At 41.8% G+C, this 25,864-nt stretch overlaps 2 protein-coding genes and 1 long non-coding RNA gene across 12 annotated transcripts; 1 reads left to right on the top strand and 2 right to left on the bottom strand.

Annotated features, from left to right (window-relative positions):
* Positions 1-1,832: 1,832 nt before the first annotated feature.
* Positions 1,833-15,207, bottom strand: LOC107218509 (troponin T, skeletal muscle). Of its 9 annotated transcripts, none has more exons than XM_046743909.1 (14): positions 15,067-15,204; positions 13,242-13,287; positions 10,428-10,448; positions 7,384-7,401; positions 5,877-5,907; positions 5,675-5,779; positions 5,498-5,594; positions 5,330-5,366; positions 5,117-5,219; positions 4,821-5,039; positions 4,636-4,728; positions 4,454-4,534; positions 3,426-3,621; positions 1,833-1,843 (listed from the first exon to the last, which is right to left on the bottom strand). In XM_046743909.1, the coding sequence occupies exons 2-13, from the start codon at positions 13,265-13,267 to the stop codon at positions 3,457-3,459; spliced, it is 996 nt and encodes a 331-aa protein (XP_046599865.1). In that variant the 5' UTR covers positions 13,268-13,287; positions 15,067-15,204; the 3' UTR covers positions 1,833-1,843; positions 3,426-3,456. The 9 variants fall into 9 exon arrangements, with proteins under 9 accessions (XP_046599865.1, XP_046599859.1, XP_046599858.1 ...); XM_046743903.1 differs by lacking the exons at positions 1,833-1,843; positions 3,426-3,621 and adding exons at positions 2,328-3,104; positions 4,037-4,115 and having other exon boundaries at positions 15,067-15,207; XM_046743902.1 differs by lacking the exon at positions 1,833-1,843 and adding an exon at positions 2,328-3,104 and having other exon boundaries at positions 3,543-3,621; positions 15,067-15,201.
* Positions 15,208-18,267: 3,060 nt separating this feature from the next.
* LOC107218505 (U11/U12 small nuclear ribonucleoprotein 35 kDa protein) lies at positions 18,268-19,951 on the bottom strand. Of its 2 annotated transcripts, none has more exons than XM_046743910.1 (4): positions 19,620-19,951; positions 18,983-19,190; positions 18,672-18,885; positions 18,268-18,440 (listed from the first exon to the last, which is right to left on the bottom strand). In XM_046743910.1, the coding sequence occupies exons 1-4, from the start codon at positions 19,901-19,903 to the stop codon at positions 18,343-18,345; spliced, it is 804 nt and encodes a 267-aa protein (XP_046599866.1). In that variant the 5' UTR covers positions 19,904-19,951; the 3' UTR covers positions 18,268-18,342. The 2 variants fall into 2 exon arrangements, with proteins under 2 accessions (XP_046599866.1, XP_015511884.1); XM_015656398.2 differs by having other exon boundaries at positions 18,983-19,198; positions 19,494-19,629.
* Positions 19,952-22,375: 2,424 nt separating this feature from the next.
* Positions 22,376-24,048, top strand: LOC124294965. Its single transcript, XR_006904871.1, has 3 exons — positions 22,376-22,389; positions 23,619-23,727; positions 23,850-24,048. It is a non-coding gene; the product is annotated as an uncharacterized LOC124294965 (long non-coding RNA).
* The last annotated feature ends 1,816 nt before the right edge of the window (positions 24,049-25,864 follow it).

Genomic DNA, 25,864 nt, shown 5'->3' with positions numbered 1-25,864 from the left:
ACGCATGCGGTTGAAAAAACTTATCTACGCAGCCGTAGCACAGCTGGAGAAAAATTGCGTTGGGTGTGCAGGATCGGACAGAAATGGGAACCCCTTGCAATGCAACTGTACAAATATCGTAATCTTGTATTATACGGTTATACAAGAAGTATGACACAGGTTCCCACCTACACGCGTCGGGTCTCCGCCTATAACGGTGATCTCGCCTCGCCTTGTGTCGTTCCTGGGCGATTAACGAAAAAATAGGTATAAGATATAAGGTGCCTTCGGCAGGAAGCGTGCTCATCTTTGGCGTGCAGAGCACGTCACGGGTCCGTGAAAATAGCCCGAAACGAGGCAGCGATATCTGGAAGAGAGCGGAAGTCGCTACGGCGGCGTTATCGCGCCGGAAATCCGCTCTTCGGCTGCCGTTTACACCTCAAGGTATAAATCGCGGAGGGCACTCCCGTATCGTAGCTGACTTACCGCATGGACGGCTTTCCGCCAGTGGAACGAAGCCTCCTCACGTCTACGAGTCAGCTCCGCATCCTCCCGCTTCCTGATCTCCTCCTGCTGCAGGTGTGACGGGGGCTCCTCTTCCTCGCCTGGGGGAGACGAAGCCGTTGATCTTGATCGGCCGCAGCTCCGGCCATGACACTCGCGATAGTCAAGGTCGACAAGATTCGCTCTTTCGCCCGGTTCCACTAATTCGAGCCTGCAGCTACGGCTCTCGATCGGAGTTGCGTCGCGACGCGTTGCAGCTCGACGCTTATTCACCGTTACATTACCCACTCCGTTAGGTAGGCACGTAAAGCGATTCTTTGAGTTCTATGTACCACCGATTATCGCCTCGCGCGAAATACGCGACTCCACCGACCTACCGCCTTCCTCCGACTTTTCTTTCTATCTCTCTCTCTCTCTCTAAGCCCCCCTCCACCCCCCCTCCCCCTCCCCGCCCCTCCCCCCTTCGCCCCTCCCTCAGAACCGGGGCCCAAAATGACGCGAAGTTGGGTCTAACATGGGACCGAAAACTCGCGTGGCGCGTGTAATGCCGAGGCTACCGCCTGCCGCAACTGCAGTCGGCGGCTACACTCCAATGCTCACTCGTCGTGGCGACACTATTTCTCTCTCTCTTTCTCTCTCTCTCTCTTTCTCAACTTGGGTTTACACACACTCTACTCTCGGTGGGTAAATTGTTTATTAGCGTCGCACTACTGTCGCCACCGGCACCGACGACGACGACGACGACGACGACGTGGGCCAGGCTAGGCCGCGGCTAGACGCAAAGAACAGAGTCGGCGGCGGCGGCGGGGACGGAGGCGAGGTATTTCCAACTCGGTTGCGAACGAGTCGAGTGGGAAACTTCTCGGTGACACTGTGGGCCGCGACGCTAACGTGCTCCGGCCGACCTAGTAGCTATTATAAATAGTTGACTGGGGACGACAAGATAAGGAGAGAGAGACAGAGAGAGAGAGAGAGAGAGAGAGAGTGAAGCGAAAAACCCGCATTGGCACACTCGTGAAATGAGAAATAAACACTTAAGGCAATTTCTCGCGAGATGAGAGCTGCACTGAAACAGGGATCTGACACACGTGGATTCGACACCAGCACGTGCTTCGAACTTTAATTTTATGCCCGCTTTGGCTAGGGTAGCGGGTATACGATCGGCTACACCTTGCGTTGAGAGAGGCGATCCTTTATGGAGAATAGTTGTAACTAATCAATGCTAATTTGTTCACCCGATTCCAGAGGTACTCCGATGGTGCAGTGGTTTTATCGGTGCTTTTAACGAGTAAAGTCATTAATTGTGGCTAGTTTGTTTAGTTTGTTTCGGATTAACGAGCCACTGAAATGACTCTCTTCCCTCGATGACGTGCATCTGTAAGGTTCGCGGATTGATTTACCGCCACCATTAGTCGAGTCGTAAATTATGAGAATGCGGGTCCTCCGCTCCTGGTTCGATTCGGAGTTTTAGACCTCAACCCATTCAAATCTATTGGCATCTTACCTTCCGCAATATATTTGAAGAATCTCTGATCGAAAGAAGGTGCAATTATAATTGATCGTAATTGTTGGATCCAGAACGCGAATAATGTAAATTATTTTCCTACTCACTTCCTCTTGATGATTAATATATACAGTACTGAAAACGAACTCTTTGCAGAAAATGATAACGCGTCTGTGTGTGAGGACGGAAGTGCGGATAGAGATATGAGCGGGAGGTGCAAGTGTGAGTGTACAGTATAAAGGGATAAAGCGATCAAGAGTTTATTACTGTGCAGTTTATATGATAAACCGTTTTTATTTAAATAATTATTTATATTGCTTTCGTTTTCTTTTTTTCTTTCTTTACCTTCTCCATTTTTCTTTTCTTGTATAATATATATCAATAATAATAATAATAATAATAATAATAATAATAATAATAATAATAATAGTAGCAGCAGCAGCGTCCCCGTTACGTTAAGACATAAGTGAAGTGTATATTATATATTATTATTATACGGTGATAATCGAGACACGCCCCTCAACGGTATGGCATTATACACACGGTGCGGAGGCGCACCCCAGCCTGCATAATCCGGCTGCCGTAAGGTTGTCGAGGGACACGAAGCTTCTTCGGAGGCGTTTGAGGTGAAGGCTTGTCACGTTTGCCGCTTATCGGACAGATGAAGGATGAGTGATGAAAATCATGACTAGAGGCGGATGGGCCTTTACGGGTTAGTTGCGGAGAGCGAGAGAGATGATGGCGAGAGAGTGAATTATTCATTGTTTATTTTTCGTCGCGTTTGCTTTCGTTGTTGTAGGCAATTCTTGTCGCTGTGATCATTTTTTCTTAAAGATTTTATTTCTTTCTTGTCCTCTGTTCGTACTGTGGTTTTGATGTTGCGCTTATTCCTCCTCTTCTTCCTCCTCCTCCTCCTCCTCTTCTTCCTCCTCCTCTTCCTCCTCTTCCTCCTCCTCCTCCTCTTCCTCGACCTCCTCCTCCTCAACCTCCTCCTGCTCGAATTGAGGCTCCTCGATGTCTTCGTCGGCGGCGGCCTTCACGTCTTCCTCACCCTCGGGAGACTCTGGGTCACCAGCCTTCTTGCCTGGTCGTTCACCGAACCACTTGGGCAGCTTCGCTGTTGTTCGAAAATCGAGGTTAGACACCGTCGTAGGTGATCGCGGACTGTCCGCGAGCTGATCGTCGGCAAGACGAGAAACTGTTTAGTACCGATACAGGTTCTGGTCACTTTGTTACCACTTGATATTATGGGCATCGAGAAGTGCTTTTCGACCAACGTAGACAACTATTTTCAAACAATGACGATCACCGAGTATGAAAAATTTCTATCTAAGATTAGCTCAAAGTCGGATTTTAAAACTAATAAACGCAAACGTCTGTATAGGTGGCCACAAATGGTACCCGACTAGCCCATTTAACTTTCTTCGTCTTTGCCAACGATCGTCTCGCGTTCACGTTGCAGAAAAAAGTCATCCAAAAAGCGAAACTCTGCCGTGACGAAAGTCACCGAGGACGGGGGATGAAGCCCTTCTAGTCCTCGCAGAGGCAAACCTACCCTTCTGGCGTCCCTGGAACTGTTGTTTTTGTTCGGCCCAGTTCTTCTCATGGTTCTCCTTGATCAGATCGGTGAGACCCTGGAACATCAACGAAAGGTGGCATGCTAGGGGCGATCACTTACGTACTCTCGATCGGTCCCGAGTAGCTGTCGACGATGAGCTCTGCGCTATGCGGCTATGCGGGTCAATACCGTATCGGAAAACGTTCACGTGCAGGGACGGAAAAGATTCTCAATCACGACAGATCGGAGTGAATTTAGTTTGTGGTTACGGTATAACGAGTGAAATTAACGAGTATAACTGTATAACTGGGAAAATTAAACGTATTTGGTGTGTAGTGAACGTGGTGTACGTGAGACCGTGTGCTTAAAGTGATGTAATCCAAGGACAAAAGCAAATAAAATACACATTCAAATTCAAACCGTGTGTGGCCAGCGAGGTCAAGGGGTGAAGGGTCAGAAAAATGTGTTGTTCAATCGTGCACGGGACTCACTTTTGCTGCGTTTCATGAACTGTTCTGATCTCTGTTTCCAAACTTTCTCGTTGTACTCCGCGAGAAGGGTGTCGTAGCCCTGCGGTTCAATTTAAACGCCACGGTTAATCATCGGCAACCACACAATTCTTTATCTGTAGTCTACGTATCTTACACTCCCGATTTTGCACATCCTGGACTATATCGAGACTTGCGAATCGCGATTTTAAATACGCAGGGACGCGTCTTGGCGATCGGATTCGTCGGCTATATCGTCATCGTACGGTCAGAGTTGTCGGATTCCCGATGAATAATTTCACCCCGAAAAGCTGACCGGAAAACTCGGCAATCTCGCGATTAGTTCCGCGAGTCCCGGTGCGCAGAATTCAACTTTTCAGCGAAAATCGTTCACTGGGAATCCGCGCTACTGATACTTACACCCTCGAACAGCTTCTTCTTGTCGTCGTAGGACCTGGTGTCAACGCGACGTTCGTACTTAGAGGCGACCTGGATCTTGGGCTGTTGAGAATAAAGATTTCCTTATGTACTTAGAATTTTTCTCACGCGTGATCGTTGCTGTTACAACGGCTCCGATTTTTTATGCAAAATATTTGACGAACCGGGTATTTGCCAGTCAGAGCTTCGGGGTCGAGACCCTTCTTCAGCGCCTTGTGCCTCAGCTGCTGCTTCTGTCTTTCCTTAAGTTCTTTCAGCTGTGAAAAAATCGGTAAAATTAGCATCAACTTCCACCATCGGCAAGCGGGCAAGGCAATCGGCGGAGAGGCTGTGATCTAATTAGACTCACGTCGTAGTCCTGGCGTTTCTGGCGCTCCTCGAGGTCGTATTTTTCCGTTTCGAGCTTGACGATGGTGTCCCATAGTTCGGTGGCCTTGTACCGGAGTTTGTCGATGTTCAGGCCATCGATTTCAAGGGGCTTGATACGGAAGCTGAGGGAGATCTTCTTCTCCTCCTCGAGCTGGGCGGTGGTCTTGTTGCGCTCAATTTGTGCGGAGGATAGGTTACCCTGAGCAAAAAAAATCGGTATTCATTTCTCCGACTCTCGACGGTGCCTTCGAAAATTACACCCCGATCGATACTCACGCCGAGGTCCTTCTTGGTGATGGTGAAGTTGGGTCCCTTCTTGGTCTGGTCCTTCATCGCCTGCATCATCGCTTGACGCTTCTTCTCAGACTCCTCAAGGCGCCTGCGTGAAAAAATACAATCTTAAAACACTGTCGTGCAAAATACCTGAAAATCGTATTTATCGACGGATAAAAGATCAAAGTTACGGATCGTTATATACTTCAAACGCACCTTCTCTTCTCCTCGATATCCCGCTGTTTCTTCTCCTCTAAAAAGACATTAAACATCATCATTCAGGGACGCGGTAATGCGCGAATGACGCGAACGTGACTAAAACCGCTCGAAGCGGGATCCTTTCGGTAATTGGATTCAAGTGCAGTACAAGGTAAGCTAGCTCACCAATTTCGCGCTGGCGACGTTCTTCCTCCTCCTTCTTCTTCTGGGCCAATCTCTTCTCCTCATCAGCGCGAGTGATTTTGCGCTTGGCTTGCTTCTCCTGTTAAAATATGCAAATTATTTAGCTCCGGGTAATCGGCAGGAGTCACAATGACGACGCGACGGTTATAACCCACGCACCTTGAGTCGTTTAAGCTCATCTTCTTCCTTCGACCTCTGTTTTCTCCACTCAGCGATGTACTCCTTCAGTTGTTCGTCGAGGTCGCTTCTCTTCTGTTCTTGCCTCTGTACTCGCAAATCAATAATTACGATGTGATTAGTGAACGTCGGAACGTTTTAAAACCGACAGACCTTATAATATTCCGATGCTCTCTTCACTCACCTTCATGAACTCGGGGTTCTCGCCGGATTCCCTGAAGATCACCGGAGCAAAAACAAAAGTCGTTTTAGTCTCGTCCCTCGTGCTTCTTCACCCCCTTTTCTTTTCTTTTTTAAATCAAACCTCCCCTTCCCCTTTCGTCATTTAATAATCAATCCGTTTTCAACTCAACCCTTCTTCTTTGAATTCCCCTTTTTTGGTTAAAATCTTTCTCTTCTTTCTTTATCTAATATTGTTTTGTTTTTTTTTCCCCCGACTTTACGTGCATTCACGCCCCCACGTATATACATTTTACACAATATGCACACATCACGCACACTTATTGTACACATACATATATATATACATATACATACACGCACACGCGCACACACGTGTATATTATGTATATACACGCGACAAACAGACAGCCGGACGCACGCAAATAAATAAACGTATAGGCTGGCAGGCGCAGGCGGCATGCGGTCAAATTACGAGCACTTTTCGCACGTCTTGTTATATTTACATTGTCGGCTTACGACAACGTTTGGAGGATTAGTGTTAGAGTCAGGCTTTACAGGTATGCACGTTCACAGAATGCCTTTGCCGTGCTAATCCAGGTCCATGATATATCAGTTGGTCGGGAGTTTCGGGATCAGGAAATTTGCATCGGGCGAGGAGGGCTGGGTAAGCGAAGAATTTATTCGATAGTCACGATGAGACAGGGGGACGGATAATTGGAGCAAGAATTTCATTCCGTTCCAACTTCGTCTCTGCCGTCGTTATATAAATTTCACCGATGTATTTCACCTCCGCACCCTTGTCGTATTGGGTGTGGATAATTATCCTCGTAACAAATACGGGTATTATTTTAACGGTTGTCATTCGCATAATTTCGCCAGTAATTATTTTCGGTTTTACAACGTAACTTCAGTGCGATCGTTGTTGTTACTATCATCCATCCCCCGTTACTTTCACCGTTATTATCATAATATTTATCCCGTTTGACGTTGTTCAAACTGTGTGAATACAGCTACGCGAAGAATCGCTACTACCGCTTTGATTCGCAAAAAATTCACGCGTCTCGGTCGATCGTTATCGAAATTTTATTCAACCAACGAGAAGGGGTGAAAAATAAAAAAATAGTGCCGAAAAACCGTGGACTGTAGAGGTAGAAAAATCAAATCACGGGGAAACAAAAACGAAAAAAACTTGACAAAGATATAAGACACAAAAATATAAAAGTAATATGTACATGTACCTCACGTGTGTATTACAAATGAGAATTTGAAGAGCAAGATGAGATTGAGAGAAAAAAAACAAAAAAAAAAAGAATACCAAATCGTCGTTCGTTAATGATTGAAGAATTAATTGAGGAGGAGCATTGGTTCTTAATCGAAGAAAATAATATACGTATATACGTGCACAGGTATAAATAAAATAATTATTATACATATGGGTGAGGAACAACGAGTATTATTCACGTGTAACACCACGTCATACGAGCTTGAACACCTCGAGGTCAACTTACTTTTGTGACGCCCTACCCCTATAAAACAGAAAGCAAAACTTGAGTTAATTAACAATTTATTTTTCATCCCGAAGTTAACGATTTCAAATGATCATCATTATTATTATTACTTTCATTATTATTATGATTATTATTATTATACACCATATTTCATTGTGCGCATTATTATTATTATTATCATCATCATCATCGTCATTATTATTATTATTATTAATTCATCGCCTCATTTCATCATCATTATCATCATCATCATCATAATCATAATCATCATCATCACCATCATCATCATCATCACCATAATCTTCATCATAATCTACATCATCATCAGCATAATCGTGATATCTAAAGCTACGAACGAACAATTATCACCTGACTATGGCTAATAAATGACAATCGCTAATTAGAATTATACCTAGACGACGTAGACGTATTTGATTCTCCTATCTCTCAATGCTGGCACTTGATATTATAGACTAGCAGCTACTGCAGTATACACATTATACATGTATACGTACTTATCGCTTCTTTACAGCCCGTGTAGCTCAATAAATTAGCAAAGATGTATTATGTAGGTTTTGCGCAAATCTTCGAAGTAATTGTATCTCCTATGCATGTATTTTGAATTGGCTGTCAGGAGGAATTGTGGAGTGTCTCATATAATGTGGCGATCGTTAAAGATCGTTGGAAATTCTGTCTTTGGTTATTAATTTTGTTATTTCGGATATGTGCGTGTGTGCGTGCGTATGCGTGTGTGTGTGTGTGTGTGTGTGTGTGTGCGTGTTGCAGGGAAATTTTTTGTTGTTGCAGTTGTTGTGTTATTTTCATTTTGTATGATATGGCCGCTTTACTCATTCCCTTCAACAATCGTTACTCTTGTTAATTTTGCAGCTATATATTATGATAATTCACTACTCTTGTTATTATATCATTGTCATAAACATTGTAGTGTTTACCGTTTCACTATTTCTTCCTACGTATTATAATAACTACTTTTGTGTTATGCATACGATTAATTCATTGGGTAAAACTCAAATGGGGGAAACAAAAAAAGAAAAACTACAGCTGCTGCTAGTACAACTACCGATATTGCTATATTATTTCTGTTATTCTATAATATTCTCTGGGGTTTTTCGAATTTGAGTTAGTTCATGTCTTGTCATCTACTAGCATCAATTCATTCGCATCGCTATTCTTGCATCATCGTCATGGTCTCCATTTACTCTTCATTCGCATCTTCATCACCGTTACCATCGTCATGATCATCATTACCATCGTACCAATAATAATAAATATATTATATATATATATATATAAATGAACAATAATGTATAAACGTCACATCTCCGTTAATTTGAAAGTACCCACGTAACAAAAACTGCACGGAAAGCTCGCGTTGCAAATACAAGATACAAGTCACAAGTACAGTTGAAAAAAAAACAAAAAAAAAACAGAAGTATACACGTGTAACAATGAATTTTACAGTGCTGGTTTTAAAATGAATAAAAAGGCAAAGAGTCAAAGTCGAAAATGAAAAGTGGAAACAGAAATAGAAGCAAAACAAAAAAACGACAGCGATGTGCATTAAAAACATCGACTTCAAAGCTGCACATATATTCATATATTTTAATGTATTATGCATAAAATGTACAACGCGATTTGAAGTGCATAATAAATTGATTATGCGATATGTGAAAGCATTGAACAACGACACTGTAAAGTATAATTTATAATGATCAGAAAGAAATGGCAACAGCTTAAAACGAATGGATAAAATAGTGTGATTGAAAAAAATAAATAAAAAATGGTGGAAGAATAAGTAAACAAGACAAACACAACAATCTTTCATTTTCCCAAACATTCCTGCGGAGCTCTTCAGCGTAGGCGCAAACGGACGTACACGACGGACGGACGGACTTACGGACGGACGAAAAATAATAAAAAAATACGCCAAAGAAGTGAATGAGGAAAAAAGTTACAAAAATACAGTGAATAAATTATCGAAAAAAAAAGTAACAGGTAACAATTGCGTTGCGGTTACATGTACAATAACATTATTGATATTACAAACGAAAATAATGAGCGAATCGAAGACAAGGGGAACAAAAAAATAAAAATAGGTGCATAGAGAATGAAAGACAAAAACAAAAACTGAATGAATAATATGCGTATTAATAAAAATAACGAAGTAAAGTTCAAATCGGCTCAAGTATAAAACGGCATGTAAAAATTTGTAATGTGTGTGAAGAGAGACAGGTGGATAGATGTAGATCATAGATGTACAAAGACATAGAAGTACATGAATTGCGGTTACTGCGGACGGACAAAATCGTATAGTACGTACATGAAAGCGTAAATGAAAATCGAAACGTTGCGTACATGTCAGGGAAAAAGGACCGTGGCATGTACCTGCGTTACAGAAATTTGCCTCACGCAAATTCACTGAGAGAAATTTCCAATATCATTGTTACTGTAAAGACCGAAACTAATTTCATTTTTGCCGTAACCGATAGAAGTATGGTTTTTGATAAACAACGAGAATGACTCAACACGTTACCGTTCTTTTTCATTACGCGCAATTGTAGTATTTTTTAAAATTATTTCAACTGTTTCGATAATTTGATTTTGGTTAAACCAAAATTAACGCCAAGTCCTAGTTCAGCCGAAAAAATTTAGTATACTAAAAAATAACAAACATAACTTTGCAGTAACCAGAACATATTTTACTGACAACTTTAATTCCACTCATGAGTTTCTTGTGCCACAATTTATTCTGATTCTAAAAATATTTAAATCTTTCTCGCAGTGTTTCATATACGCTCTACACGGACGCGGAGAGAGAGAGAGAGAGAGAGAGAGAGAGAGAGAAAGAGAAAGAGAGAAACATGAAAAGGTAAAGAGACAAAAATAGAGAGAGAGAGAAAGATATTCCATAGAAGAGGAAATAGACGGTAAGTTTGAGAGAAGTAAAAAGAGAGTTTGTGAGCGAGTGAGTGAGTGAGCGAGTGAATGAGTGATTGAGTGAGTGAGTGAGTGATAGAACTTACTCGATCTTCTTCTCCGGGTGCCTGTTTCGTTCGAATCAAGGGATCGCGGCGCGAACCGACCGACCGACCGACCGACCGACAGACAGACAGACGTGATCAGGGTAGGTACACGTTCGTTCGTACGGCGGTGCGTTGGTTTCGTGTGTTGGAAGGTTTGTTGAGTGTGCGGGGAAACAGAGACAGAGATACATACCAGAGTCAGTGATTTGTTTTTTGAATTTTGTTAAATGGTTTTTTTTCTTTTTTGAGTTTTTGAACTTTTTCTTTGGTTTCGTTTTTCACTATCGTAGGCTGATTGTATGATCTGTTAGTATGTACAGTATATCAGAGACTTCGATTCTTCGAACATTCCCTGAGGGGTATACGACGAGGAACCTTGCCGCGGGAGTTGCGAAACATTGCCTGATTCCCTCGGGAAATTTGTTGACTGTGACAAACGTGAGCGTAAAACCTCTCCAGCATTAATCAAAGTCATTTCGTCGTGTAGGCAAAAGTCATTTTCGACGAAGAAAATCTGTAGTTATGTGAATGTAATTTACAATTCTTTGAAATTTTGATTTAGATCACAGTTATTGCAATAATGTGTAATCGAAGTGAATACAGTTGCTCAGTTAGATTTCCTGCGTCGTATAGAGTTTCATTGGACTAAGAATAGACGATCAAGTTTGTACACCTTACGACAATTTAGTCATTTGAGTAAAAAAAAAAAAAGAAAAGAAAGTAATATGCAAATTTCTGTATTCATATACAAGGAGTTTTAATAATTGATGATCTATTTGAATTGCAACTAGTCGTACAAAAGAAAGCCAGTAAAATCTCCGCGATTAATCGATTTTTGTTCGAAAATTTCCGTTTTTCAGAATACGATTGCTATTAGAATTTTGCAAAGTCAACTCCTTGCCGGGAAACCAAAGGGTGTATGTATTCGCACCGCGGTATTCCAACGACACCTCATGCCTAAATACGAGGACGGCTTACATACTATAATTACCTAAGTCGCATATGCGACCCTACAGTTGCTACTCAGCTCGGGATTACAGCCGGCATGCCTGGTTACTTATCAGGTGTAACAAGCCGCGAAATATTACCAGATGCACGCGTCGGTCATAGATATTTTAGAAATTGTGATATTAATTTCTGTAACAACGCTCCGGCTAGATATACACATATAAAATATACTGCAAATGAATATTATACGTATATTTGTATACGTATACGAGTACGATTTTGTAATCTGCATAACCGTACGCGTTAAATGTTGAAGCGTTTCTATGTAATAAACGGCAGAGTCTCGTTCATATGTATGCATACGTATCTTGAATTTATTTATAATAGCAAACGGTAGCCGAGCCGGCTATTTTTATCCCGAATGACGAGGGCGACGGCTTACGGCGACGCCGACGTCGGTCCATCGTATTTTTAAGCATTTGCGCTGCCCGATCGAAAGATTGTTACGTTTTATTTTACTCTTCGACTCTTCCGAAATACCTTAGATTTTCGTTGCCGTATTATTTCTATTTCCTCTACCTGATAACTGCAATGCGCACTGACAATATTATTCGCACGCGTAAAATTCTATCAATCCCGGCGCCTCCTCAATTCTACGTCCATCCTAGTTTTGTTCCAATCAAATATGCGTTCGTATGTATGATTTGTATGTTACGTATCCCTAAATACTAGCGAAAAAAGTGTTGTGTTCGTTTTTTTTTTTTTTTTTTTTTTCAAGCGAGTGATGAAAACCTAAACTACACAATGATATGTATAGGTACATCCCATGCAGGCTGATTAGCTACTTATACTTTTTAGTTATTATATGTGTCTACTGTGCACTACGTACTCTGTATTCGTATACACGACTAGATACCTAGTTTTCTAAATACAGGTGTAAGTATGTATTATATATCGTGTAAAATCGATCAGTTATACTCGTGAATTTTTACTAAAATACTGTTATTTTTTTTTTGTTTTTTTTTTTTTTTGTTTGCTTTTTGCTCTCAAGGAATTATTAGACAGTTGTCGAACGGTGAAGAGATCTGGCTGCACTTACTTCCTGCAAAAGGAGAGAAAAAACACACATGTATGAGTATAAAGGATGCAGATAGTTTCGGAGTTACGTTGAGAAATGTTAGGTAAACGTATGTAAATGAAGAGTGTTATAGATATATATATTTATAATATTCTTCGTCATGTTACATAACGCTTTTATTAGATACTCAAAGGGGTGACACTTACACTTCCTCGACTTCCTCCTCCTCCTCGGTGCTGTAAATCAACAAACGGACACATGGTTTTTTTCCTCTTTCACAAACATTGACAGTGACAGGGTGCATACATATATAACATATGTAACAGAGGGAATTTGAAGGGTTGACTCGCGGGGCAAAACGTACATATATATATGTGAATACAAACGCGAACTTTATCGTAGGGCACAAAATAACTTGGGTGTACAAAAAACTCGGTTACGTACTTGGAGAAAACAGAATGCAGACGGATATCAGGGTTAAAACGACGGGGTGAAGACAACGATAATGTTTTGCAAAAAAAAAAAAAAATTTACCCACGCCGTTCTCCGTTTCACCATAAAACATACCTCCGCTGATTGTAAAACTACGAGTATACATATTCGATAATGAAAATTGACGAGCCCTGCGGTGGGAGAAAAGCTTGCGGTCGAGCTTGCTACATATTTTCTCATTCAACGGTGTTCGGCATGTACTTTTCGAACATTCGCGGTATTTCACAACGGCTGCGATCGCGACGAGGAAAAATCTCCTTAAGGTCCAGGATCTGCGGTGGGGTGAAAATACTTACGAGTATTGGTCCTCGTCGTCGGACATGTTGGCTGCTTGTTATGGGTCTGAAACAAACAGAGATAAAGAGTATAAAAACTACGAATATCCTCAGGTCCTAGAATAACTTATCCGACCCCCAGCTTTCGCTTATATCCGGTTCCTATTATTCCGCGTGCGTTACGCGCAGGATAAAATAAGACACGGAATTTCGGGTAATTCGCACCGTGTAAAAAAAAATTTTACTACAACGCGGGGTTTCCTGCGTTCCACCGGCTGGCAATCCGGGGGCTGGTTAAGCTCGACGGATAGATTTGGCTGGTGCGGTAATCCGATAGCGCTTCGACACCGCTCTTCGTCGCAAGCTCTATATGGAGCCGAGCAGACCGACGTTTTTCCCCCCTCCCCGACTCCCTCACCTTATCCCCCGCCCCTTTTCCCACCCTTCACGACGGACCCGCCAAACTAATTATAGATCTCAGCAGCAGAAAGAGCTTTCAATGCGCCACCATTAGATTGTACAGCTCGGCGGAAGCTTCTTCCGTCCGCGGTTTGGACTTGGAGCTTTTACTTGACGCTTCGTGCTTTTCCTTTTTTTCAAAATTGTCCGACTTTACGGGTATCCAGACGGGGACCGTCGACTCGGAGATTCCTCAGCAGGTTTTACACAACCTTGCGGTAGTTCTCCGGGTTGACGTGACGATGATATTGCAAGCACGAAACGTCGACGATCACTGATTCGCTTGAACATTGTTGAAACGGCACCTTTTGCGAGTGCACAGACGCACAACCATTTCATAAACTGCAAGGCCTGCAGATATTTACACAGCGACTCGGTCGTCGAGGGCAAAGAGAATTTTCCGCAAACACGGTTTCGCCAAAATAATCGCTAAGATTCTTAAAAGCGTTTAGAAGCGGAAGCCAGTTCGAGTCGATTATGACTTGCTGATTTTGATTCCGGTATACACGTCGAAACATGTAGGGGGATGTGGTTCAACGGAAAATTCACTTTGCCTTCAACGGCCACACTGCCCGGAATCTCTCGGATAGCTCCGGCCATTGATTCCTCGTTCGTGCTGAACGACTTCCATTTTCCCGTTCTCCAGTCGCGGTTGGGTTGCACTTGATCAAGTTTTTCTTGAACTTCCCCTGCCCCGTTTCCCACCATCACCCGGTAACCCCATTGCCCGTACAACTTAATTATACATAGTCTGAAACTGTCCTTCACATTTTTCACGAGTAATTACGATAGCGTGGAATATCACGGTTGGAAACGGCAACGCGACGTCGGGAACGGGATGCACTGCCGCGTGAAATGTAGTACGAGTACAGGGGACACGGTTGATGATATTTTTTCGGTTTTAGAGATACAAATTCGGAAGTAGAATCGGTGCGGAATTCGAAATTCGCGTCTCGTGCCGGCGCCGGAACTTATTACTATTGTTGTTCGATCGTGGATGTCTCACGTCGAGATCGATGTCGATTTTGTTGAAACTTACACTTGGGGGAGAGTTAGAGTTAACGAGTCGTAGGGTCTTGTTGGGCCCTAGCCGAGTGACTGACTGGTCACCACACACGGAAGAGCTTTTCTGGTGGAATGTGGAGTCCGCGACAGCTAGAGCGGCTCTGAGGGAGCAAGTAAGCGTCCGGGGCCAAGCCGACCAAACCGAGGCTCGACCCGACCCGACTCTTCTTTCAAAGTTATTAATAACGCTACTCGATTGAAGAGAACCGCGAAACCTGGAGGAGAGCCGACGCCGATGTTCGCGCGATCCGCGGGACGCAGAGGGCGGGGGAAAAAGCCCCGTCGTGCCCTCACCCCGTCCGTCTATCCGGGGTAAACTTACCTCAGGAGTTAGGCGCGAGGTTCGATGCAGCAAAGAGCCTTGATTCTCCGCACAGCGAGATCGAACCGATTAGATGCGAAGCACGGTCGCGTTTGCTCGGCTTACCCGATGATGGGGTTTTAGCCGTGCATCGCGCGTCTGCCGCAACTATTTTCGTCGGGATCCCTCCGCCCCCTAAAAGCTCCCTCTTCACCCCAGCGCCTAAAGCTCGCCTCGTTACCGCGAGCCGGAGGTAAAAAGAGACAGCGGAGAAAGGGGAGCGAGAAAAGTACCGTAGTCGTAGCCGTAGCTGTAGAGGAGTTAATTGGTCACGGACGACGTAACGACCAGCCTGATCTGACCCAACGTTGACCCTGAATATCGGGACGATCCATCTTTAGTCATGGCGTGCAAATATACGCGTGTTTGCGGTCAGCGGGCATTGCGGTACGTGCAGAGATGCGAGCTTCGCAAGCTTAATCGGCACCCTTTTTTGCCCGGGATATTTTCGAGCCGGATTTCGCGGCCGGGAAAGCTCGCCCCGAGTTTCCCCAAACCGGGGAACCGATGACACCCGGAGTTTCAGATATAATATTATGCGCGAGGCCTCCGCCGACTCGGGAGAGCGCGAAGCGCGGCGGCCGTCGCGGCCATATATGGCGGGGGAGGGCGTCGCGACGCCTATAAAGTTGCTCTCGCGGTTTGCGACTCGCGCGGACGCCATCGTTCACCGATAGCAGGAGAGCCTCGCGTGCACCTTAGAACTATGTTGTGCCGACGCGGATAAATACGCGCCCCCACCACGCCTAGGTATTTGCAGGATCAGGTTTTTTATCTTCGAGGCTTGCCGCTGGATCTTAAGGAATTTGGATCGACGCTGGGGGGGACGGCAATCAGTCGGGAATTAAGAGAGGCGTTGTCGTTGGCTGGATTTATTTCAAATATGCGATTTGATGATTTGAACGCAAGCTTCGTTGTTACGAACGATTTTGACCGAAAATCGATGCTTTGTACCAATTTTCCCAATTACCTGCGAAGATCTATTTAGAAATATAAAAATAGAAAACGAAGGGATTATAAACAGAGGCCTTTTCGACGCTTCGATTCGAGTAGTTTCGAAGTGATGGAAAATCTAGTTGACTGGTTCAAAGTTACTGTAGCGTGGCACATATTTCTATTCGGAAGACTATTTTTTACAAAACAACTAAAAATAATGTTCTTTTTTTTTTTTTTTTTCTTCAATCAATTTAATGTTGACATTTGTTGGTCGTAATCTACATCGGTACAATGTTCTAAAATTATGTATATAACGATGCCAACACGATGGAACAAAAAAATGTTTCAGTGAACTTGCAGAAAATAATCTTCTGAAATCGAAGGAATCTTACACCTAATTTTCGAGAATTATCAAACGGTTTGAAATTAGACGTCGATATCGCACCCGATGTATCCGGTTACTTGATCTTTCCGATTCTCGCCGCAAAGCTAGTTTATCGCAGCTATGCGTCAACTCTGACGTGAGTGGCTTGGTCCAAAAACTCGAAACGCGTCAAACGCGTTTTGAAAACTTCGTCGTATCAACCTGTTTTTATAAGTTTTCACGACCTTTCGTGATATAAGAAAATTATTGTGTTTATCGAAAGTCACTTTTTATAATTTCAACGAATCTATACGTTTTCGAACTTCTAGAATAAAAAAAAACAGATTTTCAGACAAATCTCGGTGTGTTTATATGTTACGTTTTTCCAATTTATACGTTTATTTTTAAAAAATTTAAGAATACTTTGTTTTTCAGAAAAAAAGAATTTTCTAATTTTTCTTTCAAAACTTTTTCATTTGGCCGCCAAGTTGTATCAGTTTCAGATTTTTTACTCCGTCGTCTTCGAGATGACCGCTAAAGTTTGTCGGACAAACCGACAGATTTTCCCTTTTTTATGGCGATAAAATATATCGCGAAAAATCAGTCCTTCCGGCTTGTTTTCCATTCTCTTAGTTTGTATGAGAAAATCTGATCGTCGACGGATATCAATATTGCTTGTCGTAAATCGAGGAGTTTAGGTGAACTTCTAAAATCACGCCCGAGCTTTTTCGCCCTATTTCAGAATGCTGTCCGACTTGCGAAACGAGGTCACCCTGCACAGCGCTCGTCTCATGCATCGACGTCAACAGTTTTTGGATGCTCAAGCCCCAACATCCTTAGCTGTCGTTTCGTACAGGTTCAACGAAGAGATAAAAAGAAACGGGATCCAGTTATTCCTGCAGGACTCTACAGGCCCTAATTTTATCACAATTACGGTTTTCGACGTCTGTTCGGCTTTGACGCACCATCGCGTCACGCAGTTACGTCAGATCAAGATTATAATCAGTGCTAAAAATATTTGCCTGTTACACGCATCAAGGATCATTTTCAATTAACCGTATCTAAAAACTTCCATCAGATTTAAAAATCCACGATTCCACTGAATTAATGATTCATCGCGATAGACAGTTGGTTGATAACGATGCAAATATAATTAAGCTGCGCTCTTCAAAAGCGTCGACGAGTGTTGTTCCTGAAATTTGCACATTAGCCATGGGAAGTAATGAAAATTTTCAATTTTTCTAACGTCTTAATACAATTCCACTATTGTCCTTATATTTCATATCTCCGGGTTAATGTAATGGAAAATAAAATGAATAAACAGGAAAAACGAGGACGAAACGAAAGTGGCGAATATACAATTTACGATTCGCAATATGCCGGCTAATAATTATGCGATAATTTTGAATGGGCTCTTCGGTAATTGTTCTCGGGACTAATGTGATTAGTTTATACAGTTTGGTACGCTGATGAAATTTTTTTTTTTTACCCAATTCTTCGTAAAACATCGACCCCAAGATTTCGTGAGCTTTGTGTAACGTTGCGTAACTTATCGTTGGCTAGCAGCTCGGCTTTCTCGCCTGAAATGTAAGCTTTAAAAATACATTTATTTATGATGTACGTGTAAAACGCGTATTTCGAGATCTGCCGCTGTTTCTGTCGCTTTCAAACAGCTGTTTTACAGTTTCTAGCTCTGCTCTACTAATCATCGAATAGCTTGAGATCCGGATCGCTAGAAACTAGTTCATTTTATACGTCAAGATATCTGTTAAAAAATACAATCGCTACAAACAATGGCCGTAGTATATCTCGCAATTGGGGAAAAAAATTTCAAGCCTCATCAATTTGTAAAAAATATTTATTCAGGAATTCACTTGTTTTTATTACATTATTTACATGGAAATAAAATTAGAATATTTGATTTTTGGCAATTCGCTTCACTGATTGTACACTGGTAGAATAGGTTTTTTGAAAGGTCGATCCCTTCCCCCAAATCTCAGCTGCCCAGATTCTTTCTTACCTCCGAAGCCGCCACCTTTAAAATAATAAAAAGATTTGAATTTAATTGTGGAATTGATTGATTCTCTCACACTTCACATTTATTTATAGTTTCATGTGTTTCTACACATTGTATACATTTATTGAGTGCTTGAATAATTATCGTTCTTTTATTTCTTAATATACAAGGAGACTAGAGTTTTCACATCCTGAACGACTAGATTTTCAACAAAACTATAAGCCAAGTTCTCAATACTTGATGTTTTACCTAATCGTCTGGGTTTCCATCCGCTCATAGTTCGTCCGCATTCAAAATCAACGAATATACGACAACCGTTGAGTGAAACGTCGTGAAGTCGACTTACAGCTCTGTGCGCCTGCTCTACATTCTTCATTTCAACAAAGGCGTAGCCCTGAGGAAGTCCTGTCACAACATCTACGATCAATTTGACAGACAGCACGTCTCCTTGTCTGGAAAAACACTGCAAAGTAAATGAGTTAACTCAATTGTCAACATGGCTTTTAGTCGCATTATAATAAAACACGAGTACTGTCTATGGCAAATGTTCATCAACAAACCTCTTTCAAATCGTGCTTTGTGATTTTAGATCCTAGTCTGCCCACAAACAAGGTTCTTTCTGGCTTTGACTTCAGATTCCTGGGCGGTTCATAGTGCGCTTCGATGGCTCGACTTACCGCCTTGTCGTGAGGTACTGTGTCGGTGCCATCTATGCTGCCAGCTTTGAGTGGATCATACTTTCGAGCGTAAGGGCTCCAGTGCTTCTGACTTTCCTCCTTGGAAAACAAGAAAGATGATTACTTCTCTGCGTCGTCGAGAACACGGTTATAGTTCATATCCCACAATTTAATGTAACTTCAATAAATTGGTGTAATTTGAACAATATTAATTGTTTGAACTACGGGGTAATCGAAGCTGAAAAACACGAATTATTGAACTTGTTAACCTAACTTTGAAACTGGGAAAAAGTCGTGATTTAGATACAAAATAAAAATGTGGTAAAGTGCTGGAGCCATTTTTGTGATAATGATTCTGCAAATGGTTATTTATTTTTTATTAATTGGTACGCACCATTTGACAATGTGAATTAGCAATTCACACGTTTTCTTTGGTTCGAAACCATCGTTGACGTTAAGTGAAAGGTTGTCAGGAAGCCCAGAGCAGATAGTACACTAGCAGTTATCGACAGAAGCTTACCACATTCGAGTCAATATTAAGTCTCCGTTGGTAAGATCTTGACACAAGTCGTTGACTGAAGAACACGAAGACTGATACTCCTGGGTAAATTTTTGTGCAGTTTTCGGCGGGCAGGCGGGCTCAGGTGGGCCTGAAAGCGTATCGACTCTACCCAACGAGCTCGCACCGACATTCGTAGCAGCCAAAGTAGTGTCGGTATAGAAGCTTGAGATCGAGTCGGTACAAAGCGAGTACGTCAGACTACTTGTCAACTGCGACTTAGAAATGTCGATCAGCTCGGTCATCACCGTGAGCAAAAGCGGAGCCGCGTCCACCGCCAATCACCTCCGACCACCTTTGTCGTCGTCGACCACCTCCGGTCACCGCTAGCCACCACCAAACAACTTCTATCATTTCCGTCCGACTCCTAGCACCCCCTGCCGCAGCCGACCAATTCCTACCGCCACCAACCACCTCTTGCAACCTCCTGCTAGCTCTGACCACCTCCTGCCATTTCCGAACACCTCCTACCTTACTCTACCAGCTCCGACCATCTCCGACCACCTTCTACCACCCCCTACCGCCTCCTACCATTTTCGAACACCTCCAACCACCACCGACCACCTTCGTCCTCCTCATCCACCTCCTCCACCCCCCTTCGTTGTAATCGTTGTCCTCGTCCTCCTCGACCTCCTCCGATCACCACCAACCTCCTTCAAACACCCCCTACGTTGACTGAACAATATAAAGACGGTTGCCCTAATGGGCTTTGGTGTGACAACCGAAAATCGTCGTACGCTTTCGCTCCCTGAGATGTTCCAGCTGTAGAGTTGAGAACTTATTGCAGAACATCAGAGAGTTACCGATTTCGACATGATGCTGGCTGCATTCACCTTCCGAGTAACACAGTCTTCGCAATGGTAAGCCCAAGCTAGTACTTAGCCTGTGTGTACTTATCGAGTTGAAGCGTTACCGACTTGTCGGCGATACAAGAAATTAATAACGAGAATAAATTTCTTCCAAAATTCGTAGCAAAACAGTAATTCAATTGAAGTATAGGTACCCGAGAGAATAAAATTTATACATACATCATAAATAATAACAGATCAGATATGATAACGATGCAGAGACCAAAAAGTATATATGCATATGCGGTCCATGTACGATATTGATATTATATGATACAATTAGGATTAATACGTGATGCATACTATAAATTTTATAATTTTCTAAGAGACAAACTAGATTATCTACAATAATACGGCTTTTGAAAATAGAAGAATTATTCATTTTGAAATGGGATTCTATTCGACGCGCGCTCGATGTATTCCATAACATTAGTATTCATAATTATTCCAACAACTTTTCATTTGCTCTCTCGATCTTAAACTTTCGCTGGCATAGAATCGAAACGCTGTTTTATCTAGTCGCAAGTGAAGTATCTACGTTGGGTAGAGAAGCAGAATTGTTTTTCGAAAAGTGTTCGGATGGAAAGATATTCAGAGTAACTGTAATACATCACGGATGCGCTAATTTTGAACGAGATGAAATGGATGCTTCGTATATGAGACAGTATTTAATGCATTGTCCTGATTAAAAGACCTAAAAAGGTGATTGTCGGCGATTTTCTTTTTTTTTGGATAGGGAAAGATAGAACAAAGCTTCTTCAAACTTCCGGTGTATTTGAACACATTTGAAAAGTACGAGCAAACATTTTTATCATTCAACTGTCGCAGAACGGTAGCGTTATTAGCTGACCCGTTAACTGAAGAATATATCTTTAGTCAACGGCTGACCATCGAAGGGCCTAGCCGCTTGAGTCTGGAATCGGCAGGAAAGATAAAGTGCGTATTTCTTGTCTGAAATGTAGAAACTGAAATCATTATACATCATATCATATTATCATACATCATACATCATACATCATGATACATGATAAATAGTATTAAAGTTCGAAATCAAAGTTTGGATGTTCGGATGTTCAGAAAGTGACGTCACCCGACATTTTTTTTCTCTTGACGTCATCGATCTGCTTGAAAATCTGCTAGCCGAATTTCTCAGTCTGGAAACAACCGTGCAATAGAGCGGACGTACGAGATTCGCGCTCCGCAGATTTCGAGTGCCGGGTTCTCTACCTCCTGGATCCTGCGCTGCGGATCCGCTACCTGGTGAAACTCGATTTCAGGGACGAGCGCGCCGTAGTTTCTGTGTCCCGGGTACGTTACTTTGTGCACCTCGACTTCATGGACAAGCTTAGTGGTTTCTGCGCTCCAGGTCCGATACCCGGTGAAACTTGACTTCAGAGAGAGGACGAGGAGGACGAGGAGGACGAGGAGGTGAAGGAAGACGAAGAGAACAAGGAGTGCGAGGTGGACGAGGAGGACGGAGGTGGTTAGGGGTGCTTGCTGGCGATCACGGGAGACGAGGAGGACGAAGATTTCTGCACGGTGAGTATAAGATTTTCATAATATTTCATGGCAATTGTAATTATATTTTATCTAAAATATTTTGAACTTGTCATGTTAACAATAAATTCTTTAAATTCATTTTTCGCACAAGTCCAAATTCAGTGGCTATCAATGCGCCAATAAAATTTCTATAATGTTTCATAATTTGCTCACAATCTTCTCGGTAAAATATGTCAATAAAATAATTATATTAATCCTTACACAATATTTTTGATGTGTTCTGAAAATATTTATTAGTATTCGAGGTATAACCCGAGGTGGTTATCGGTAGTCGTTGGAAGTAGTCGGAGGTGGACGAGAAGGAGGACGAGGATTTGTGCTCGGTGAGTTTAATATTTATGTAATACTTAGTGGCATTTGTAATCATATTTTATCGGTATCTATAAATGCGCTAATAAAATTTATTATATTATTGATTAATTAATTAATTATATTAATCCTTACATGATATTTTTGATGTGTTCGTCAACTGAAAATATTTATTACTATTCCAGGCATAACCCGAGGTGGTTATCGGTGGTTGTTGGAGGTAGTTGGCGGTGGTTGGAGGTGGTCGGAGGTGGACGAGGAGGAGGACGAGGAAGAGGAGGAGAACAAGATGGACGAGGAGGACGAGGATTTGTGCTCGGTGAGTTTAACATTTTTATAATATTCAATGGCAATTTTAATTGTATTCTAAAATTTTTCGAACTTGTCATGTTTACAATAAATTGTTTCAATTCATTTTTCGCGCAAGCACATATTCAGCAGCTTCAAATGCGCAAATAAATTTTATTAATATTAATTAATTAATCATTTATATCAATCCTTACACGATATTTTTGACGTGTTTTTATACTGAAAATATTTATCACTATTCCAGGAATGACCTGAGGTGGTTATCGGTGGTTGTTGGAGGTGGTAGGCGGTGGTCGGAGGTGGACGAGGAGGAGGACGAGGAAGACTAGGAGAACAAGGTGGACGAGGAAGATGAGGGTTTGTGCTCGGTGAGTTCAACATTTTTATAATATTTGATGAAGTAGGATCAGGATCAGGAGGAGGAATAGAAGTAGGTTCAGAAGGAGGAGTAGGAGTAGGATCAGGAATAGGATCAGGAGTGGTAGTAGGAGTAGGAGTAGGAGTAGCAGTAGAAGTACAAATAGGAGAAGGATCAAGAGTAGGTGCAGGATCAGGAGAAGAATTAGTATCAGAAGTAGTCAACCACCTCCTCCCACCTCCGACCACCTTCGTCCTCTTCGTTCACCTCGTCCCCGTCCTCTTCTTCCTCCGCCGCCTCGTTGTCCTCGTCGTCCTCGATTTCCTCGACTACCGCCGCTCACTTCCAACCACCGCCAAACACTTCCTACCCCCTCCTGCCCCCGCCAAACACCACCAACCATCTCCGTCCACCTCCTACCACACCCTGCCGCCTTCTTCTGCTCTTTTTAAATCATATTATTTACTCAGAGTAATTTTAGTCAGGAACTTTCTTAACTGGCGCTTATATCTTAATCATTTTTCTTCAACGTTGTAATTGCAAGATATAACTAATTTTTAATATTCCGCATTGCAGGAAAGTCCGTCAATGGAACGGTCTGCTGACTCCGAAGGATCTCTACTGGATGTGGATGAAACTTTGGAAAGAAGTAAGGAGGTTCTAGGATCACCTTTCTACGAAGAAAGTAATAAGATCAAGAATTCTTAACTTGTATACTAATATCGCCTTGTCTTCATTTGTATCAAAACATCTATGTTTGCACGGTCTTGATTGAAGTTGGAATTTCATGTTGACAATTGATTTCAGAACTGCGTCAGCTGTCAACTGGCCAATTAATTAACAGAGCTTCTCGGTGAAATGGAATCCTTGGTCGGAGCGCTCAGCGAAACTTTAATAGCTGAGTATTATTATTATTAATATTAGCTTACTTTTGTAAGTATTTATGAATATAGCCTCCATGAATATTCATTGTTGGTATATAAGGTCTGGCAACGTACCTACTTTCTGTGAGAGATGTTAAAGATTTTCAACACAATTATGTTTCAGTTCTGTGCCACACCTAGTGATCCACTAGTACATATCCTCCGACGTGACATCGCTGTGCTACGTATAAAGAAGAAAAGATTTATTAAGATGAAGATTGCTCCTCTCTTCTTGCCATTGTGTTTTCAGCCATTGTTGTGCTGTGTGTTTAAAATTTAGGACAGTATATAATATAGAATATCAGGTACAGCTACGAATATAGCACTGCAATAAATCTTATAGAAATGAGCTCACATTGAGATTTATCTGTATTTATAACTCGACGCGAGAAGGCAAAAATCAATGTAATGCCATCTGTAAGGTAATTGGACTCGTATTTGCACTACGAGAACTCGTTGGGCATTTTGCGGTGAAGTTTGAAAAATTGTTGTACAAGAAATTAAATAACTATAAAAATGGATAAAAAATATTATCTCTAATAGTGAATGTAGCTAATACAGCTTTAGCCGTATATTGATTATGTTAATGATCTACTGTGACAAGATCAGAATTAGATAAGCTCTTTAAATACTCTTTTCTAGACTATTAATTTATATCATGTATATGTAAATGTATATTTCTTCAGTTTATACAATCACTGCACTAGGATTACCCTTGCCACGTTTTATGGTGTGCTTGTGTAATTTGTATATTATTAACCTTACGTTCTACTCTATTTGCGACAAGTTGTGAGTGTTTCTGATTTCTTGGCAATTATTTATGTACATGTATGTGTATATATGTATATGTATACTTATGCGTGTGTATATGTATACATGTATCCACACGTTTAAAAGTAGATTTTTATAATAAACACAGAGGTTTTAGTATATTCACATACGGATTTCTGTGTATAGGTATACTTGAACTAAAATATCCTTATCTCTAATACCGAGTTCTTCGTAATTCGCATTTGTTCTTGTAACCCAATGTCCTACATACGATGGCAAAAATCGAGATCCAACTTAACTGAGTCTCAAAGCCCTGTTGACACGAAAGCAGCTATTTGATAGAAATTATAGTTTATAGTTTACACAGCCCATTGCATGATATTTCATTATAAATACATATGTTTCAATGTATTTAGGAATAATTTATCAAATATACAGAGGTCATGTGCAAATAATAAATGAATTGATTCGACCGCAGTTTGATGTATTCATTGGAGCTTTAACAATAAATTTAAGCTTTTCTTACTTCTTTTATTTTATTATGGATAATCAAAAACATTTCCGACTATTCGTGCTGTGGAAGCATGGGGATTAAACCAAATGTAGCAAAAGATTAGAAACAGTGTATGTAGAGTACGGGTATTTTTCTAACAATGCAAACACGTGCCGCTAGCTTAGTTTTGACATATCTAGAATACCACGCCTTGCGAATTAGCTTTCCAGACAGAGATGAATGATGAATTTTAAGGACTGCATTATCGTTGTTGAATACTCTATGCCTCATGGGAAAAGAAAATCTGTAACGAAAAAATTGATGCACTGGATCATCGTCGACTTTAACTTTTCAAATGTCCTACCATTTTCGAACACCTCCAACCATCCTATTCAACTATATTACTAGATCAGCTATGATATGAAAAGAGAAGAATTATTCATTTCGAAATGGTATTCTATTCGACGCGCGCTCGATGTATTCCATAACATTAGTATTCATAATTATTCCAACAACTTTTCATTTGCTCTCTCGATCTTGAATTTTCATAGGCATAGAATCGAAACGCTGTATTAGCTGGTCGCAAGTGAAGTATCTGCGTTGGGTGGAGGAGCAGAAATGTTTTTCGAAAAGTA

This window comes from Neodiprion lecontei, chromosome 6 (assembly GCF_021901455.1).
Source record: "Neodiprion lecontei isolate iyNeoLeco1 chromosome 6, iyNeoLeco1.1, whole genome shotgun sequence".
Classification (NCBI taxonomy): Eukaryota; Metazoa; Arthropoda; class Insecta; order Hymenoptera; family Diprionidae; genus Neodiprion; species Neodiprion lecontei.
Note: the sequence above shows the minus strand (reverse complement) of the source record. Positions and strands in the feature narration are given on the sequence as shown.

Coding starts and splice junctions, on each gene's coding strand:
- LOC107218509 (XM_046743903.1), bottom strand. CDS start 13,267: ATGTCCGACGACGAGGACCAATACTC. Junction 5,367..5,497: donor ACGTCGCCAGCGCGAAATTG/GTGAGCTAGCTT, acceptor ATGTCTTTTTAG/AGGAGAAGAAACAGCGGGAT. Junction 3,105..4,036: donor GTTCATGAAACGCAGCAAAA/GTGAGTCCCGTG, acceptor TTCGAACAACAG/CGAAGCTGCCCAAGTGGTTC.
- LOC107218505 (XM_046743910.1), bottom strand. CDS start 19,903: ATGACCGAGCTGATCGACATTTCTAAGTCGCAGTTGACAAGTAGTCTG. Junction 19,191..19,619: donor TTAATATTGACTCGAATGTG/GTAAGCTTCTGT, acceptor CAAGGAGGAAAG/TCAGAAGCACTGGAGCCCTT. Junction 18,886..18,982: donor CAAAGCACGATTTGAAAGAG/GTTTGTTGATGA, acceptor TTTACTTTGCAG/TGTTTTTCCAGACAAGGAGA.